General features: G+C 35.3%; 1 protein-coding gene across 1 annotated transcript; it reads right to left on the reverse strand.

Annotated features, from left to right (window-relative positions):
* Positions 1-7,976: 7,976 nt before the first annotated feature.
* On the reverse strand, positions 7,977-12,852 carry LOC105112900 (vicianin hydrolase-like). The gene is made up of 13 exons (XM_011008793.1): positions 12,672-12,852; positions 12,471-12,540; positions 10,983-11,041; positions 10,815-10,890; positions 10,656-10,733; positions 10,484-10,571; positions 10,131-10,383; positions 9,844-9,962; positions 9,439-9,656; positions 9,302-9,333; positions 9,012-9,114; positions 8,784-8,892; positions 7,977-8,361 (listed from the first exon to the last, which is right to left on the reverse strand). Exons 1-13 carry the CDS (start codon positions 12,828-12,830, stop codon positions 8,193-8,195), a joined length of 1,533 nt encoding a protein of 510 aa, XP_011007095.1. The 5' UTR covers positions 12,831-12,852; the 3' UTR covers positions 7,977-8,192.
* Between the last annotated feature and the right edge of the window lie 9,047 nt (positions 12,853-21,899).

Genomic DNA, 21,899 nt, shown 5'->3' on the forward strand with positions numbered 1-21,899 from the left:
TAAGAGGCACAAAAACAACTTTTAAGAGCCAATAGAAAGAAAGACAATAATACAAAGACCATTATTTTATCAAGTTCTTGATGAAGCCATATTTGAGATCATTGGTTTCGCAGAAACATAAAAAAAAATATGGGAGGCTCTCCAACAAAAATACAAAGGTGCTGATAGAATAAAAAAGATTCATCTTCAATCTTTACGAGTTGAATTTGAATCAGTGTAAATGAAGTCATCAGAATCTATTTTTGATTATCACACAAGAATTATGGTGATAGTCAATCAGATGAAAAGAAATTAAGAAGTCCTCTCAGATGCTTGAATTACTGAAAACATTTTGAGATCCCTAGATCTAAAATTTGATTTTGTTATTGTAGCTAATCCAAAGAAGTGGACAAGTTGACAATGGATGAGCTTCTGAGTTCTTTGTAAGTTTATGAGCAAAAGATTGTGAAAAAAATGGAGATAAGGCAATTGAGCATACCTTACAATCAAAGTTGTCTCTCAAGGAGGGCAGATAAATTTCAACAAGTGGATATACCACTCAAGAAAGCAATCGACAACAACAAGGAGGGTTTTAGTAATTTCAAGGAAGTGGATCTTGGAATACAGAATTCAGAGGAAAAGGTGGTAGAAACACCACCAGAAGATGCCGGGGACAACAAGCATTTACTCCTAGAGAAAGAGGAGGCGGTTACAATAACCGTGACAAGAGAAATATCCAGTATTATAGCTACAATCAATTTGGGCACTATAACATTGAATATCAAAAGAAAGCTACAGTAGAGGTACGTGAACAAGCCAACTATGCAGAGGAGGATGACATCATCAGAGGAGCAACTGTATTATTAGTCCAACAAGGACTAGGTGAGAATCAGAAGAATACATGGTATTTGGATTCTGGAGCTAGCAATCATATAAGTGGTCAATGAGATCAATTTGAAGATCTAGATGAAATTGTAAAAGGTCAAGTCACTTTTGGAGACAACTTAAAAGTTCTAGTGAAAGAAAGAGGCAAGATCTCAATCCATTTAAAGAATGACAATCATAGTTACATCATAGATGTTTATTATATTCTAACCATTAAGCATAACTTGCTAAGTATAGGCCAACTTCTAGAGAAAGGTTACACTCTTCTTATGAAGAACTATAATATAATAATTGAAGATTATAATGGAAGATTAATTAATTGCCTATGTGAAGATGTCCAAGAATAGGATGTTTCCTATAAACATTTAATATGCTGCAGTAACATGTTTGAATGCCATCACCAATGATGAAGAGTGACTTTAGCACCTAAAGCTTGGATATCTGAATTTCACAAGTTTGAAAATGCTAGCAAGCAAGAAGATGGTCAAAGTTAAGCCCTACATTGATCATCTAGATGAAGTTCGTGAGAGTCGTGTCCTCAGTAAACATCACAGATCCAGTTTTGCCAAAGAAGTCAACTGGAAAGCAAATAAGCTATTGGAATTAGTGCATACAGACGTGTGTGGTCCCATAAAACCAATGTTAACTGGACAAAATAGGAACTTCCTTACTTTTATTGATGATTTTAGTAGAAAGACATGGATATATTTTTTTGAAGAGGAAATCAGAAGTGTTGAATTGTTATAAAGATTTTAAAGTAATTGTTGAGAAGTAAAATAACTATAAGATCAGAACTGTGAGATATGATCAAGGTGGAGAACATACAGCAAATGACTTTGATACTTTTTATACACAACAAGGCATCAGGCATCAGATAACACCAACTTATACACCACAGCTGAATGGTGTAGCTGAGAGAAAGAATCAAACGATTCTTGACATGGTAAGAAGTCTATTTAAAGTAAAGAAGCTACCTAAATAATACTGGGATGAAGTTATATCATGTGTAGTGTATTTACTAAATCGCTACCTAACTAAAAGTTTGTAAGCTGTCACTCTAGAAAAAGCATAGAGTGGTCACAAACCAAGTGTTACTTATCTTTGAGTCTTTGGTTATGTGGTATATATAAAGATCCCAGATGCAAGAAGAACCAAACTTGATGATAAAAGCGAGAAATGCATATTTTTCAGATATGGTGATGAAAGGATGAGATATAAGCTATATAATCCCATCACAAAGAAGGTGATCATAAGTAGAGATGCTATCTTTGAAGAAGAAAAATCTTAGTAGTGGAATGATGATCAAGAAGAAGTAAAATGGATCAGTATTGATTTGATCCTTGAAGATAAAGTAGAGGTACTAACAATACCTATAAAAGATGTAATATTATCAGTAGATAGGCCGCAAAGTTCAGTACACAGATTTTATGTGTTTAATAGAAGAAGAATATCAACACCAGGACCATCATCAACATCAACATCCTCATCAAAAGATCCAATAAAAATGAGAAATCTAGAAGAATTGTACGATGTCATTCAAGTTATAAAAGATATAACTCTATTTTATTTCTTTACTGATATTGACCCACTTAGCTTTAATGAAGCTGTCACAGAAAAGAAGTGGATAAAAGCAATGGATTGAGAAGAATGATATCTTGAAGCTGACTAATCTACCAGAAAACAAGAAAGTAATATATGTCAAAGGGTCTATAAGATAAAGAAAAATACAAAAGGAGAACTACAAAGATACAAAGCAAGATTAGTGACAAAAGGCTACAAATAGAGAAAAGACATTGATTATGAAGAAGTATTTGCTCTAGTAGCCTAGCTAGAGATAATCAGACTGATGATCTCACTAGCTGTAGAACATAGATGGAAGATCTATCAACTCGATGTGAAGTCAGTGTTTCTGAATGGCTTCTAAGAAGAAGAGATCTATGTTGAACAATTATTTGGATACATTAAAGCTAGAAATGAAGGCAAAGTATACAAGTTGAAGAAAGCCCTCTACGGTTTGAAGCAAGCTTCGCGTGTTTGGAATACTAGAATTGACAAGTATTTCAAGATAATGGATTTGAAAAATTTTCATATGAACATGTAATATATGTGAAGAAAGAGGCAGATGGTAACATATTATTTGTGTGCCTATAAGTTGATAACTTGATATTCACTAGCAACAATCCTACCATATTTGAAGACTTCAAGAAAAGCATGGTACAAGAGTTTGAAATGATAGACATTAGTCTAATGATATATTTTCTTGGGTTAGAAATAACGTAAAAAGTAGAAGGGATTTTGGTATCCTAAAGCGGTTATGCCAAAAATATTCTTGAAAGGTTCAAGATGGAAAGCTGCAATCCGGTATCAACTCCAATTGAGAATGTAGTAGAATTGAGGAAGAGTAAAGTTAGAACTGTTGATCCAACTTACTTCAAAAGCTTAGTAGAAAGCTTAAGGTACTTGACATGTACTAAACTGGATATACTCTACGGAGTAGGACTTATCAGCAAATATATGGAGACACTAGACCAATTTCACTTGAATGCAGCCAAAAAAATTCTTCATTACATCAAAGGAACAATAAATAAAGGTATGTTTTATACCTCAAGTAAAAACTTCAATCTTGTTGGCTACTTAGATAGTGATTGAGGTAGAGATCTGGATGAAAAGAAAAGCACAACAAGATTTTTCTTTTTCATGGGAGATACATCTTTCATATGGTCATTCAAGAAGCAATCGATAGTACTGTTATCAAGCTATGAAGCTGAATATGTTGCTGCTAACTTAGTTGTATGCCATTTAACATGGTTAAGAAAAACCAGAGGTGACTAGAAACCATGATGGATATGAATAAGCTAGTGGAGCATGGGTAACATAATGAAAATTCAATGCTGCCATCTTAGAAGAATTATCGACTAAAATGACACGAGTACACAACACTAGATGATCTTGAATTTGATTGGGGTGTAGACATTTTGATTCATATATTTCTTTGTAGGCTGCCTTCCACTCCTATATTTATAGAATTCTAGGGAACTTGGGAATTTTATGTTAACCAACGAGATCATGGCTATCACACCCAGACATTGCAGCAACTTGTTAAAAAATTATTTGGATAATGGAAAAAAAGAACAGAAATCTAGCATTTTATTCTTTAGGGGAAACGATTTTAATCAAAGAGTCACCACCTAGTATTATGGTCATTAGGAACCCTAACTGGTTAACAAAGATTATATGGTACGAGACTAGTTATGCGAAAGGGAAGATACTATCACCCCTTAAGTATTCTACCTAAGGTAAGCTGCATTGCTGGTTTTGTCTTAAACTGCAAAAGGTTGGTTCGTGTATGCTATGATGGTTTGCATTGCTGTTGCTTGTAATATTCCTAACTCTGGCGTCAATGAATATTCAATTATGGATTACTTTCAACTTTGGCATTGGTAATTATTATGTAGCTGATAAATAAAATAAATTTAATTCAGTATTTTTATTTCTGACTTTGACGTCAATGAATAAATCAATAAAATAAATATGTTTTTATTGCATACATATATTTTCTTATTTGTTTTTTATTTGTTTTTTATTTTTTTTGGGGTTGGGTCCGGCTCAACCCAATCGGATCACTACCCAATATAGTGACCTGGTTTGGCTATTGTTGCATGCATGCAATAGTAACAAGGAAATTAACTTATTGAAATAGGAAAAGATAACCTTACTTGGAGAGGTTGCGACTGGAGACAAGGCTTAGGGAGATGGTGCTCATGGTTGACGATTCAACTGGCTATCATGGTGGAGAAGAAACTTCTCATGATTGAGGAGTCGGTTGATGCTGGACTTACTAGCGCGATGACGCGAAAAGGTTGCTTATTAGAGTTTGTAATTTGCTGGAGTTGCAGGAGTTGCTAGAGCTCTTCTGCTGCTACTGGCTTAAGCGAAAGAGAGCTTCTAAACATTGCTATCCAAACACCAAATAACCTCAATCTTGAGCATATAGAATTTTGGATCATTATTAATTGGTGTTGTCTATGAGAAATTCAATAAGATCCATTAATTGTTCTTTTATAATTACTTTATTAACATCTTTAATTATCATCAATGACATACAATCAAGACATTCATAGAATAAAATGTGTAACAAACCTCCTTACCATAACAAACATTTCTATTCAACCAAACTTTTAACAACTTATTAAGTAAATGTAATTTTTCATCCAAATTACATTGGTAACTTGAGAGCCGAATCAGATTTTATCACCTCTACAAGTCTCGGTATTTGCAACAACACCCTCATTTACAGCTCCACGGTAGCGAGTTACACCCAACACTCATAGATAAATATTGTACTATTTAAAGAAGTTTGGGCAAAATAATGTGTTTAGGGGTTTACAACATTAATGGTCAGAGCGTTTGTGTCAATACGATGCATGTGCACATAGTAAGTATTCTAGACTCTTATTTAGCTATCATAAGATATGGCCTAGCCATTGTTGTAATTTAATTTTGGCTCATTGGTTTTTAATTTAATTTTTACAGGGTTTAAAATATAAAATTAAAAGATTAGAGATTTATTTTGATGAAAAATATGATTTGTCAACTTGCATGAAAATTAAGAACTATAATTTACTTTTGTCATTCTATTTTTATTTTCAAGATAATTTTTATTTTTAAGATAATCTTTATCTTTAAAATAATGATAATTATTTATTTTTAAATTTAATTTTTAATTAAATTCAAACTTTAAAGAAAAGAAAGAGTTTAATTGAAATTATAGAATGCATAGGGATTCTATCATTATAAATGCATATACCAGGGTATGAAAAAAGAACCTGGAAGATAGGAAAAAAAACCACAGGAAAAGCCCATTATAGAAACCTTACAAAAAATAAAAATAAAGTTATTTATAAAAAAATAAAAAAAAGCACGGTCAAATCCTATACTAGCCACAGCTGCCCCCTCCCCCTGCCTTTTCCTCTCTTCTCCCCTGGTCCAAACCGGCTGCTAAACGCCCTCATTCATCAATTTTCTTTCCGCCAATCTCAACCCCAAGGAGTTGTAACTCCTCATAAAAAAATAAAAATAAAAAGTCTTTCTCCCTCCGACTCACCGACCTTCAACCTCTCTTCCCTGCTCTCACTCTCCCCGTTAACCATCATCCTTCATCTCAGCCTCCTCACCAAGAACACAAGCGTCCACCCATCAATCCTCAGCCACAGGGAAACCCATACACAGACCGCCCTTTCACTTCTTCTTTTTTCTGTGATCGATTGATCCCTCAAACCGACCACACACACGGTCTTTTCCCCCCATCCGCAATATTTCTCTTTCTTCCCCAGCCGACTACCATGAGCACCCGAAGACCCAATGGTTCCAGCCACAGGCAGCTGCAAAACAGAGAAGAGTGTTCCTCAAAACTAAGCTGCAGCAGCAAAAGTCGTGTGGTGTAGTTTTTTCCCTTCCTCCAGCGGTGCAGTTTCTTCATGCACAAGAACCGTGAGGCTCCAGCGTAGACAAGTACCCTTTACATAATACATATCATTAATACAATGAAAGATTTGATTGGCCACTAAGAGAGTTTTAACACTTACAAATATAAGAAGATAAACATCCGTGATATGAACATTTCCTATGAAATGTTATGAGAATACATAAATGAGGTCTTATGACCCTTATATAACACAACCTCTACGTGATTTGAATTTTTCACGCAGCCAAGTTCAAAAAACGATTAATTGACTAACTTCAAAAGCATCCACATATCAGTGAATTACAACACGTTCTTCTCGTTGAGGCCAGGTTTTTCACACACGTAAACGAGATTCATTAATAATCACTTCCAAAGAGAAACTTAGCAAAGTCCACATTGTACGAAAATAAAGGCTTACCAATTAGCCCGTCCTTTTGTGGACCTAGGCACGATTCTCCGAACATAATAGGGTGGGAGATTACCTTAATTAAAGCATGTCCTGACAAATTAAGAACGATGTTGAAAGATAATGCTCCTAAGACCTTTGGTATTTCGGTTCCCAGCTATCCAGACCCTGCAAAACAAACAAAAGATGGAAACATGATCAACAAGCAAGATAAGTATCTAGGCCAGCAAAATTGCCAAGCCTATGGTACTGTCCCACATCAGCATATTTTATAAGCATTAAGACACTAGCATGTCTCTATGAATATAGGAATAAAAGGATAGGATTGATGACTGGCAAACGAGTTTCTTAATTTCCTTCAATAGTAAGTGCCATGTCCATGCTTTAGCAAGCCACTTGACAGAATTAACACGTCTTAGGAACGGCTTTTTGAAATTTAGCCATGGCATATTGCCGTGTGTGCAGGTGGGGAGGTGTTTTATAGCTAATGTTGGGCTTTTTGAAGCTAAATAAACTCCGAAAGCCTTGACCTTGATTTTTGAAGCCCAAGCCTCGAAATTAAGCACCAGATGCAACAATTTCTTCTCTCATCGTTTTCGAATATGATTGATAAAGGATCTATCTGCTCATTTCCTATCAAGCAAGGATTGGTTAAGGTGAGAAGGGTTTAATAGAATATAACTCCTGTTTAACAAAAAGATGGTAAGAGAAAACAAATTAAGAATTACAGTCGGGTATACAAACCCCAAGTAACTCTTGGTGATGAAAGCCACCAAGTCCTTCTGGAGGGGATTAAGAATAATTCACGCTACTACAAGTGGACAGTTAGAAGTGGAGAGTAAATACCGAACAATTTGTTCTCTCTCTTTTCGAACTGAATATTGAATAAATTTAGGATGGGCTTGAGAGGAATAACTCTTAAACAGATTTAGGGTTTATAAAGTAGAATACAAAATCCTTCGAGGGAAATGGCCTATCCCTTGTTTATATGGAAATCTAGTTGTTCACTAGTAAAATCAATCGAAGCAGATAAATGCAGGAAGCAAGGGTGTACATGAGTTTGGGAGCCCTTTTAAGTGCATCATCAATCGAGATTAGGCATAGTTTGCCACCAATAATTGATGTTTAGGCATAAAGAAAAGTTTGTTCGCAATAGAATTCTTTTCTGCTCAGATTTTTCCTCAAAACAATCAAATTGAGAAGTTTATATAGCAAATGGAAATATAGGATTTCTCACATATGTCGTAAAAGACACAAGGATGACGTCTCTTTCTTTATTGTAGAAGCCACACCATAGAAAAAACATGGGAATTATTACAAGAAAACATACAAGAGACGAGGGACAGACATCGTTCTCATATTGTAAGGAAGATTCTCCTCGTCTAAACTTCTCTAATCATTCATAAAGCAACAAATTAACATGACCGAGTTAGGGCTAACCAACTCAACCTCCACAACTTAGTGTAGGAGGAACATCTTGAACCAATAAGCCGAGTATTTCATATATCTCTTTAAATTGTTCTTGAAATCAATATAAATCATGCCAAAACGGACGGTATATCCAGCATCCCATTCAAAATCGTCCCAAAATGCCCATTGATAGTATCCCTTCACATTAGCTCCCTCCCTGCACCAAAAAGAAAACCATGACTACTCTTCTTCAATATCAATGCTAGTGCCTAAGGGTTATTTTGGTGTAAATTGTGACTTCTCTTTCCAGAATTTTTCAAAAGAAAAAAAAAAGTTAATTTGTATTGAATTTTTTTAAATAAAACATTAGCTCCCTCCCTGCACCAAAAAGAAAACCATGACTGCTCTTCTTCAATATCAATGCTAGTGCCTAAGGGTTATTTTGGTGTAAATTGTGACTTCTCTTTCCAGAATTTTTCAAAAGAAAATAAAAAGTTAATTTGTTTTGAATTTTTTTAAATAAAACCTTCCCTGGTGTACTCCAACCTAATTATTTTGTTTGATGTTTGCAATTAATCATCTATTTTACTGTTTTTGAAAACAGAAAGCGATAACATTTATCTGAGAATGAGGACTCACTTGATGGCTTTTGAAAGATATTGTAGATGGCTAGCTAAGTATCTTATTCTTAGCCCATCTTTCAGAGCTTCTTTAACTGGCAATGATGCATTATTTGCATCGGCAAGACCTGTAAATTAAGGAAGATTCAACAAAATATCAGCTCTGGATATTATTAAGAAAAAAAATCCATAATAATAGACACTTGTCATAAAGTATTGAAGATGCACAGCTGCTCTTAATTATTACCATTCTCAGTAATGTAAACCGGAGGGTTCTTGTACTTGTCCTTTACATACAGCATAAGGTCATAAATTCCCTTCGGATAGATGAATAGCCAATTCAAAGCTGTCTGTGAAACAATAACATAGAATTCCCTTAGCAAATAATTACGCCCTGTTCTTTCTGGACAAACTAATTAATGTGTAAAAATAGGAACATTTAGAGAAGAAAATCCTTCCCATTTTTCTTTCATTTGGGCTCAGTTGAAGGTGATAGATTAATTATGATATGAAGCATAGAATTGGGAAAGAAAGTACCGGTGTACCGATAGGATGTCCACCCTTGGAAGCTGGGGTTAAAAATTAAAATGACCCTTCAGAGTGTATTTATATATATTAAGGCTTAAAAGAAGAAAAATAATTAAATGAGAATAAATTTTATTTTCTTAGCTTACTTGAGAGAATGGTTTGGGAATCTCCAGTATAACTAAAGTTGAATTTATTAGGAGCTGGATTGTTTGCTGCATAATTTGTAGTGTAGTAATTCACACCAAGAAAATCTATTGACCCTTTTACCAAAGCAGATTCCTCCTTAGTAAATTTGGGTAGTCGATGTCCCACTATAGCTTTCATGGTCTCAGGATAATCTCCGTAAGTAAGTGGATTCGCAAACCTGCACAGTTTTGTGATGATTAAGGTGTAACAGTTGCTATCATGATAACCAAAATGTGATGCAACCGCCTAGGATTTTTAAGGGCAGATTTTAAGAAAAAGGGTAAGAGCACGTTATGATGAGCACGCATCGAAAAATCACAGGGAGAAACTAAGTAGCGAGATGAAAATTAGTGTCAAGAACTTACCAACCAAACAGAAAATCAAGTTCTCTATAGGCTGCTTTGATATCTTCCTCTGATTTTGGAGATTTTGGTATAAACCAGTTTGTCACTATAGTGATCCCAATTTTTCCCTTTTGAGAAGCCTGCAATTAAAAATGAAATATCCCCTTAAGTTCACAGCCTTTTCTTGCATTGGCATCCCCTTTTCTTGTCAGGAAGTCTCACTTTTGCTTTGTTTAATTTATTTATCATGATTTATTATGAAATAATTATGGATTTCATTACACACGGCTCCAGGTATGCACGCAAACCTGATATTTCTCCCTGTACAATTTCACAGCTGCTGCATGTCCAAGAATCAAGTTATGGGCTACCATGTAGGGTTCGGTACCGGAGTTACCTAGCGTGCAGTTTCCGGCATAGTTAGAGCAACGGCCTGGAGCGAAAGTACCGCCATTGTAGCCATTGCTGCTAAACGAGTATGGCTCATTAAATGTGCACCAGTGCTTCACCCGATCGCCAAATGTTTTGAAGCAAAATTCCGCATAGTCAACGTAATCATCCCTAATACATTAATTTTACCAGTTAATTTAGTGATATGATTTTGAACATTATGACAATACTAATTAGATTAAAATTACATTCGCCTATATTGTTATCTTACACAGCTTTGGAGCTTAGGAATCCGGAATACTCATCGTCAAGTGCTTGTGGAAGATCCCAGTGAAACAATGTTACAAAAGGTGTTATGCCTGTGCATAATTAACATTAATCAGAAACCAAAAGCAATCAGTGGTAGAGCTTGGAGTACTGCAAGGTAGATATCGGATACTCACCATTCGCTAAGAGCTCATTGATGAGATTGTTGTAGAATCTGACACCCAGAGGGTTTACTCCTCCACTAATTTTCCCCTCTGAAAACGAAAGAATCAATAATGAATATCATATGAACATAATTGTGATGCCGAAGAAATTGATTTGAGTAATTTTCGTACTCGGTAACACTCTTGACCAAGAGATGGAGAACCTAAAAGAGTCCAAGCCAATTTTTTTCATCAATTGTATGTCCTCCTGCGACATTTTATTCTAAATATTAGTAAAACGGAATTTATATATATATATATATAAGAAGACATACATGGTGGAAAATTGACCGACCATACCTTATATCGATGATAAAAGTCGATGGCTACATTTCCTGTGCTATGGTCCCAAATTTTCTCTGCAATTACATCATAATTTTTATTTTTAATCCAAGTTCAACCCAAAAATACAAACTAAAATCCAAATTTCATGATAATAAAAAAAAATCTTTCGAAGGATATTCAATAATGACATTCAATTATTGAAACAAATTTAGATTTTGTATTTGTAAGAGAGCTACCATTGTTATTATTATTTAACATAGTTCAACCAATTAGTCAAATCAAGTGATGTCAATTGTCTCAGTGCAGTAGCAAGATTTTTTTTTCAATTAAGATAAGTGTTCAGTCAGCTTGTATATTCTTTTATTAATCCCATTAATCTTAAAAAAAATTTCACACACATAAAGTCACCTCAAAAACATTGTTGTACGGCTCAGTAATATTGCATTGATTCTTTGATCAATTAGGTCCCAATACGATTTCTATTCATGGTTTTATAACTTGGATTACCCAATAAGTCAACTCACAGGACCTGCCGACACGAAATCCAGACCAATTTATACTGAAAAAAAAATAAAAAATAAAAGATACAATTCAATCATTTTTACTTATCTTGATTTATTCATAGTAATTGTCTCGGTAATACAGTTTTGTTGTTTTCCCTATGAATCACTTGTACGTGTCTTGATTTATTCAGAGTACTTGTTGCTTGAAAAGTCACAAGGTTCTGTTTTTTAATGGAAAACCAGCTTCCATCAACATCCAATGGACTTGCACCTTAATGGTACAATATCGAAGGGGGAGATCCTAGTTCAAAATCTCACCTTTGACAGCATTTGTTTATAATAATAATAATAATAATAATAATGATAATAAATACCACTCCCATACATTATTAAGATTCACTATGGTTTGAATCATTTTATTAATTTTTTATCAAACTAATATTTTTTAAAAAATATATAAAATTAATATAGATTGATGCAAATCAATCTTCTCGACTTGTAATCCACACAACCCCGAGGAGAGAGATGTTGAAAGAGAAACAGAAGGACATGATAAATTGCGACTGTAAAAATATCTCGTGACAATTAATGGCAAGTTTGTATAATTAAAATCACGTAATAGTGTTTTGTGCTTTGGCTTTAAATCATAGAATTAAGATGCTATATTCCAAAAAGTGTCGATCCGAGGATATATTTTGTTGTTGCCCAGGAATATTTCTTTTACCATTTCTTTCTTTCTCTCTTTGGTCGTGTGATCCGGAAATAACTTTTTTTTAGTTATCAATCCTAGATCAAAATGAATTTTGTCTTGCATGGACATTTTGGTTTGGTCAATATACATTTGTTTCTAAACAATTTTGTTTATATTTTTTCAGAAGTAAAACGATTCTTTAATGACCATATTGCAGGATCGTTATCGATCTTGAAATCTATGCCATTAAATGGATAGGAAAAAGGCATATAAAAGCCGAGAATTGAAGCCAAGTTTAGAGAAATGGACCTGGATGCTGTTTAGTGAAGGTATCCCAAATACTTGGCCCCTTTCCATCAATATATGCAGCTCCTTCAGACTTAGAGAAACACAGAAAAAGTAAGGGGTAAATACAAGCATATGAAAGCAAGAAAATGCTCACGGTTCACCGCATAATTAAACGCAGCAACAAGTTCATTGCACTGACTCTAAAGTGTGTGTGCTGTGTACCTGATAAGCAGCAGTGCCAGCTCCAAACGTGAAATCTTTTGGAAAACTTGTCCTATTGAAGGGCATTGAGTTACGGCTTGGTTTTGCACCGTGAGTGCTAGCTAACAAGCCAGCAACGACTACGAAAGGGAGGAGGAAGGCTCCTTGAATATTTGCCATTACTCGATAACTGGAGTGCTAGAACTTCACTTCAAGCCCCTTTATATCGTTACAAAAGGTTCCTTTTCACTCATTTTGAATTATTATTAATTCTTGATGGAGACTATTCTCATAATGTATCTATCCGCCTTATCCGGTCATCAATAATATATCAAAGAATACATAAAATTAAAAATTTAAAGTAAATTAAAAATATAATTGAAAAAAATTAAAAGATGAAAGATCAAAATTTTTCTATCCACACTATATTATATGCTACACAATTTTTTTTAATAAAAAACCTAAGTGGTGATTCATTTTTATTGTGTATTTTATATTGTGCACTCTCTCACAAATCAATATAAATTTATAAAAAACAAAAAAAATAATTTAATTTTTGAATTTTTTTGTGTTGTTACACCCTTTTAAGCTCAAATTAATATCCAGTTGTTTTCTTTTTTTTTTTTTAAGAAATGAACGGATTAAAAGACAAAGAACTAAAATAAAAAAATAAAAAAAATAGATATTAACTTTAAATTTAGTTTTAAAAGTTTAGTTTGATCCACCTTTTTTTTTTCGGTTAAGAGGTGATCGATACCTTTAATTGTCTAAAATTTAGTTGTAATGTTAAACTTTATTTCCTTTATTTTTTAGTTTTTATTATGAGAAGAGAGAGAGAGGAAGATGTTATGTGTGTGGACACAAATGGATGGTGGCAGCCATGGTTGGTGGCAGCCATGGTTGAAATTATAGTCAAATGGTAGGTGCCTATTGTTGAACAATCATCTCCCTCCTCAGCTATAAATAGAAGATGTATTGATAGCTGAGACAGATCACGAGATAGAGAAAAACACAGAGAGAGAGCTAAGGGTGAGAGTTGAGTTGAGTAGAGAAGTTTTCTCCTCCTCCTTGTTTTGTTGTTTGTATTGCTTTTGAGCTTGATTAATACAAACCAGTAGCTCCGTGGAGTAGGCAAGTTGCCGAACCACGTAAATTTGTGTGTGTTTGAATGTTTGGATCTCCTAACAACTGGTATCAGAGCTTGTTCTTGAAAGTTCTTGAAAATGAGGGTGTTTGATCCAAACTCAAAAATCAAAGTTCTCAAAACGTATTTGTTGAACATACCACCGTGAAGAGGACGACGAGAGGAATCCACTGGTGAAAACCCGGCGAAAATCAGACGTCCTGCATGCCCGCACGCGCCTGCACGCGCCGTCATCATCACTGCCCACGCGCACAGACGCGCCCAACGCGTGTCACGCGTCTTCCTCGCCGTTTCCTGCAAATTGACAATGCCACGTCAGCAGCCACGTCATCCGTCCGGCACAGTCAGCAGCCGTGCACCCTGCCACATCAGCAGTCTGACCGGTCAACCCGCCACGTCATCCGACACGTCACCACTGCCACGTCACCATAAAATCTTCGCGGATCTGCCACGTCAGATTAGGTGGACCCCACATTGCCTACGTGTCTGACACGTCAACTTGCCACGTCAGCATAACTGGGTTTTGATCCGGTGTGGCGCAGCGACTATTCCTCCTGCCACGTGGCTTCATCTGCAGCGTCCAGTTATCCCAAACTTTGATTGCTTAAATCGGAGCCATCCGAAGTCCGATTTGGGTGATCTCAGTGTCGTTTCCAGCATTTTTGGCCATTCCGGACACATCTGTAAGGTCAGATTTTTGAGATTCAAATCCAAGAAAGAGTAAAAATGGCTGATGAAATAAAGGCTGCAGGAATTGAAAAATTTGATGGAACTGATTTTGGATATTGGAAAATGCAAATTGAAGATTATCTATATGGGAAGAAACTTCATCTTCCTCTGTTAGGGAGCAAGCCAGAAAACATGTCAGAAGAAGATTGGCAAATACTTGATAGACAAGTCTTGGGTATTATTCGGCTATCATTGTCAAGAAGAGTTGCTCATAATGTTACAAAAGAGAAATCCACAGCAAGATTGATGGAAGCCTTGTCTGGGATGTATAAGAAGCCATCAGCAAATAACAAAGTGCACTTGATGAAGAAGTTGTTCAACCTGAAGATGACAGAAAGCACCTCTGTTACACAGCATCTTAATAATTTCAACACCATCACAAATCAATTGTCATCCGTTGAAATTGAGTTTGATGATGAGATCCGAGCACTTATTTTGCTAGCTTCACTTCCAAGCAGTTGGGAAGGTATGAGAACAGCCGTAAGCAACTCAGCTGGAAAATCCAAATTAAAGTATGATGATATCCGAGACCTGATTTTAGCTGAAGAAGTACGAAGAAAAGACTCGGGTGAAAGCTCAAGTTCAGGTTCAGCTTTCAACATCAACACTCGAGGAAGGAGACAAGACAGAGGCTTATCCAGAGGCAGATCAAAATCCAGGTACAGAAGCAAAAGCAAGTTTGGACCCAGGAAACAGGTTGAATGTTGGAATTGTGGCAAACCTGGTCATTTTATGAGGAGTTGCACAAAACCAAAGAAACCTGAAGCTGATTCTGTAAATGCCACTACAAACGAGGTACAAGATGCTTTGATCCTTGCTGTACATAGTCCTATTGATGATTGGGTTCTTGATTCTGGAGCTTCATTTCACTGTACTCCACACCATGAAATGATGCAAAATTACACTGCTGGAAATTATGGGGTAGTCTATCTGGCCGATGGACAACCATTGGAGATTGTGGGTATAGGAGATGTGCAAATCAAGACAATGAATGGATCTACATGGAACTTGCAAAATGTAAGGCATGTTCCTGAACTAAAGAAGAAGTTGATCTCGGTAAAATTGATGATAGTGGCCATTCAATCCTTTTCTCTGGAGGAATGTGGAAGGTATCAAAGGGAGCAATGGTTTTGGCTCGTGGAAAGAAAACCGGCACCCTGTATATGACCACAAGATCAGCAGATATAATTGCCTCTACTGAAGCAGAAAATCAGGCGCAGCTATGGCATTGTAGACTCGGCCATATGAGTCAAAAGGGGATGAAGATACTTCAGTCAAAGGGAAAGCTGCCAGAATTAAAAAATGTTGATCTAGACATTTGTGAAAGCTGTGTTCTCGGAAAACAGAAGAAGCTCAGTTTCTTAAAGGTTGGCAGGACCTTAAGACCAAGAAAACTAGAACTGGTGCACACAGATTTATGGGGACCAGCTCCAGTAGCATCTCTTGGCGGTTCTCGGTACTATGTCACTTTTATTGATGACTTTAGCAGAAAGGTATGGGTCTACTTTCTGAAAAATAAATCTGATGTGTTTGACACATTCAAGAAATGAAAGGCTATGGTTGAGACTGAATCAGGCTTGAAGCTGAAATGCTTACGATCTGATAATGGAGGAGAATACATTGATGGAGGTTTCAAGGAGTATTGCGCTGTCAACGGTATCAGAATGGAAAAGACAGTTCCAGGCACACCACAACAGAATGGTATTGCTGAACGGATGAACCGGACCATCAATGAACGAGCTAGAAGCATGAGGTTGCATTCTGGGCTACCTCAAACATTCTGGGCTGATGCAGTTCATACTGCAGTTTACTTGATCAACCGTGGACCATCAGTACCTTTGGAGTTCAGACTGCCCGAGGAAGTCTGGAGAGGAAAAGAAGTACAGCTTGCTCACCTAAAAGTCTTTGGGTGTGTTTCCTATGTGCATGTAGACTCTGATGCTCGCAACAAGCTGGATGCCAAATCAAAGAAATGTTTCTTTATTGGTTATGGAGATGAAGAATTTGGATTTCGGTTCTGGGATGATCAAAACAGGAAGATTATCAGAAGCAGGAACGTGATCTTCAACGAGAAAGTTTTGTACAAAGACAAATCAAGTACAGAACTAGAGATAACTGATTCAGATACGAGTCCACATAAATCTGAATTCATACAATTAGAAGGGCTTCCTGATGTTACCACTCAAGAGTTCATACAAGACAGTTCAAGCACTTCAGTACCCACCACTTCTACACAAGATAGTGCAGAGCCAAGTGAACCAACTGTTCGCAGGTCTTCAAGGACTATAAAGCCTCCACAACGGTTCACACTTCTACTGAATTATATCTTGCTGACCGATGGTGGTGAACCATTAAATTATGAAGAATCCTTACAAGATGGAAACTCGAGCAAGTGAGAGTTAGCCATGAAGGACGAGATGGAGTCATTGCTGAAGAACAAGACTTGGGAGTTAAGCAAACTGCCTGAAGGAAAGAAGGCCTTGCAAAACAAGTGGGTCTACAGAGTAAAGACCGAGCATGACGGAAGCAAACGGTTCAAGGCAAGACTTGTTGTAAAAGGGTTTCAGCAAAAGAAAGGGATCGACTATTCTGAGATATTTTCTCCAGTTGTGAAGCTTACAACGATCAGAGTTGTTCTGGGGATAGTAGCTGCAGAAAATTTACATCTTGAACAATTAGATGTAAAAACAGCATTTCTTCATGGAGAATTGGAGGAAGAAATTTACATGCAACAACCAGAGGGGTTTGCAATACCAGGAAAGGAGAGTCAAGTTTGCAAACTAAAGAAGAGCCTATATGGTTTGAAGCAAGCTCCAAGACAGTGGTACAAGAAGTTTGATAACTTCATGTGTAGTACGGGATACACAAAATGTCAGGCTGATCATTGTTGCTATGTCAAACATTTTGACAACTCCTATATCATTCTACTGCTATATGTGGATGATATGTTAATTGCAGGTTCCAGCATGGAAGAGATTGACAAGCTAAAGCAACAGTTGTCAAAACAGTTTGAAATGAAGGATCTGGGAGCTGCTAAACAAATACTTGGCATAAGAATCATCAGAGACAAAGACAAAGGCATACTAAAACTTTCACAAGCAGAGTATGTCAAGAAGGTTCTCAGTAGGTTTAGTATGGATAATGCTAAGCCAGTATGTACACCTCTGGGGAATCATTTCAAGCTCAGTAGAGACCAGTCACCAAAAACTGAGCTAGAACGTGGATACATGGACCAGATTCCATACGCCTCAGCTATCGGCTCCTTGATGTATGCCATGGTCTGTACTAGACCAGATATTGCCCATGCAGTGGGAGTTGTAAGCCGATATATGAGCAATCCTGGAAAGCAGCATTGGGAGGCAGTGAAATGGATCATGAGGTACTTAAAAGGCTCATCGGAGACATGTCTTATTTTCACAGCTGGCGGTTTGAAACTTGAAGGCTTTGTAGATGCTGATCTAGCAGGAGATGTTGATAGCAGAAAGAGTACTACAGGTTATATATACACTCTAGGAGGCACTGCTGTTTCTTGGAGTTCTACCTTGCAAAAGATAGTTGCTCTTTCAACGACAGAAGCTGAATATGTCGCAGTTTCAGAATCTGCAAAAGAGATAGTATGGCTACAAAGTTTCCTGCAAGAATTGGGCAAGATGCATGGAAAAGGTACTTTGTATAGTGACAGTCAGAGTGCAATCTTCCTTGCCAAGAATCCAGCATTTCACTCCAAAACAAAGCACATACAGATCAAATATCACTTCATCAGGCAATTGCTCGACGATGAACAACTGTTACTTGAAAAGATCTGTGGAAGCAAGAATCCAGCCGACATGTTAACCAAAGGAGTTACTCTCGATAAACTGAAGCTGTGTAAAGCTTCAGTGGGTCTTGAAGATTAAAAGACAGACCTAACACCATTTGTGTCCAAGTGGGAGATTGTTATGTGTGTGGACACAAATGGACGGTGGCAGCCATGGTTGGTGGCAGCCATGGTTGAAATTATAGTCAAATGGTAGGTGCCTAACTTGCCCACCATTGTTGAACAATCATCTCCCTCCTCAGCTATAAATAGAAGATGTATTGATAGCTGAGACAGATCACGAGATAGAGAAAAACACAGAGAGAGAGCTAAGGGTGAGAGTTGAGTTGAGTAGAGAAGTTTTCTCCTCCTCCTTGTTTTGTTGTTTGTATTGCTTTTGAGCTTGATTAATACAAACCAGTAGCTCCGTGGAGTAGGCAAGTTGCCGAACCACGTAAATTTGTGTGTGTTTGAATGTTTGGATCTCCTAACAACTACAACATCACAATTACCATGACAGTAACAGAAGCACAAGATTCCACCAGCCCCTCAAGAAGACTCCCTAGATTTTGATATAATAAAGAAAGAAAATCATTGTTTATATTTATTATAACTATATTAAAAGGGTGACCTTGATATTAAGAAGTTCCATTTTCAGGTTTGGATTGATTTTTTTTTTATTTTTTAGGTTGTTAGGGAACATAAAAATATTTATCAAGGTGTTTATTATATTTTTTAATATTGAAAAAAGATTTTTTTAGAAAAAAAATGAAACCCTATTTTTTCAGTAACCCTTCATTGCTAGATTAAATAAATAGTGAGAGGCATGTCCCCTACTTATTATTTTTTTTAAATGAATGAATGACGGGTCGCAAATCCCTTTAAGATATATATACAAAATAGACCCGATGTATAAGTTAGGCCAAAAAATTCATATATTTGGGCATTTTGTTTTAAAGTCTAGGCATGTGAGGCATTCATGCTCATGTGTTTGAGCTCATTAAATTTTTTGGAGTACATAACTTGGATTGCAGGTTCGACATGTTAATCTATTATGTAAAAGTTGATTAAATATTTTGGCTGTCTAGATATTTTTTTTAAAAAAAATATGTCTATTGAACTTTTTTAAGCTTTTAGTTTGTTTTGAATTTAATTTTTTTTTTTTTATGGTTTTCTTCTTCTTCAAGTTTTGGTTAGGCCAAAATATAGGTTGATTAAATATGTTATTATTTTAATTTTTTAAAAAAATAAATCAATATTAATTTTTTTAAGCATTTTGTTTATTCTAAATTGGTCTTAATGATATGTTGTATATTGATTTGTATATGATTAATTAGTTTTTATTTGTTTTTTATGTGGGTTTTTTTATTTTCTTGATTTTTTTATATCCAAATCACATTATTATCAATTATCTAATTAATTGAGTTTATTGACATGGTAAAAAAAATCAATAATCTTCACAATTTTTATGTCATAGAAAAAAAATTATTATGATACGCAGCAAAATTAGTCTGAACAATTTTGTCTCCGCCTCGATAATTTGCCGGTCTTCTAATATTGCCTCTTGGTTAATGAGAGGTCAGTGGTGGCATCCCACACTGCAAAAATAAGTCGCCAAACAAAATTATTACCGTCAAAATTATACAAGGTGGTTGCATCCCCCAGACAGCAAGCACGGACACAAGCACCATAAAATCTGAACTGGTCCCTCAGCTTAATAAATCTGAACGGGTCCCACATCTTAATCGATTCTCAACATAAAATTCTTATGCATATATTGTCGACCACGTAAATAACATGTTTTGGAATCGTTCCTGTCATGAGTGACGAGAGATGCCGTAATGCTGTCAGGTGCTACATAATATTTTCAGAAATATAGTTATAGTTATTCTTTTAAATATTTTTTATTCAAAAAAATATATTAATAATATTTTTTTATTTTTTAAAAAATTATTTTTGAAATAAAAATATCAAAATAATTTAAAAACATTAAAAACATATTAATTCAAAGCAAAAAATATTTAAATTTTTTTAAAATATTTTTGAAACATAATGTCAAACATGCAGTTGTTTATTTTTGTAAGGACACCCATCATAACAAGTAAAGTGATGGGTAGAGTATTATTCTATAAGGATTTATAAAAATTACTATTAATTATTAAAGTCTTTTAAATTATAATTTATTTAAGGAATCAAATGAGATAGTTTATGAAACAAAAATTAATGATTAAAAACAATCAACGAATTACTTAAATATTAATAAATTCAATTATACTGGTTCTATAATTTTTGAATTACCGTAACTATTTCTATTTGAACTCTCTTAATTGAATTAATTACTACAAGCATTAATAATTAGGTTTTTCTAATTTCAACATTAATCTCTCTCGAGTATCAATGAATTATTTTGATAAGCAAATTTCATATACTCTACAAAAGTTTTGAATTTTCTGAAATTTATTAAGTACTGTAAAACTTGTAACAATTACAAAAATTCCTAAGATATCTCTATTTTATAGATTTCTTATGATATTTAAGACAATAGCTAAAACAATTTTAGGGTATCTCTATATATGTATCTGTCCCTTATAGACCCCTTTATTTTTCTTTTATATTATGGCCTTTTTACCCTTGCTGGAATAAAGATAATTTTCTTTTCTGATTTGAATTTCTTCCTACCCAGACATTGTAGGCTAGATTTGAGGCAGGAAATGTGTGAATTCAAAGATCTTTATTTTTAGAGAATTTGCAGAAAATCAAATCATATTTCCAAAGACACTGATTTTGCAATTTTTAGACCTCTGAGACTTTGAACCCAAGTTTTTTTATATAGTAAAACTATCATAGAAAAATTGATGAGATTAGAAAACACCAACACTATAGCAATTATAAAACAAATTAAATGTCAAGAAACTTACTTTAGGTGGGGCGTACTAGGAATGTTAATACCTTTCCTTTACGCAACTAGTCCCTTGCCTTAAAATCTCTAAAAGACCAGTTAGATTTCCTAGTGACCATAATACAGGTAACGACTCTCTTATTCAAACAAACAAAAAAAAACTATTAAATAAATTAAGGGTTGTAGCTTCGCCGCAAAGGTGCGATAGTAAGCACGCTTTTCACACTCCATGTTTCTTGTTTGGAGTCATAGGCTTTTTAGGGACCTATATTTCAACCTATTGCATGTATGTAGGTTATTTAGAATGGATTGAGGTATGTATATGTATGCAAATATAACTACATGCACATGCAAAATGAAATCAATGGAGTTCATGCTCTAAAGGAAGGTTCTAGGTCGTTATATAATGGATAGGCTTTCTACCTAGTCTTAAAAATATCTATGAACTGCCCAGTGACCCTCTTACATGAAGGCAGTAAAGGGGTTTACAATGAATGGTTGGGATACAATGTGATCGCCATTATCGAGTAAACACTCAGCTCATAATTGAATGTTTCACGAATCTAACCCCCAACTAAAAGTCATAAGGTAGACCACTACTCCCCACCTAACCTAGAATTGGATTTTATTTGCAAAATGCATGCTAAAGCAATAAAAATATGAGCTAAGATCAATAAAAGA

The sequence above is a fragment of the Populus euphratica genome, unplaced genomic scaffold (genome assembly GCF_000495115.2).
Source record: "Populus euphratica unplaced genomic scaffold, PopEup_1.0 scaffold373.1, whole genome shotgun sequence".
NCBI lineage: Eukaryota > Viridiplantae > Streptophyta > Magnoliopsida > Malpighiales > Salicaceae > Populus > Populus euphratica.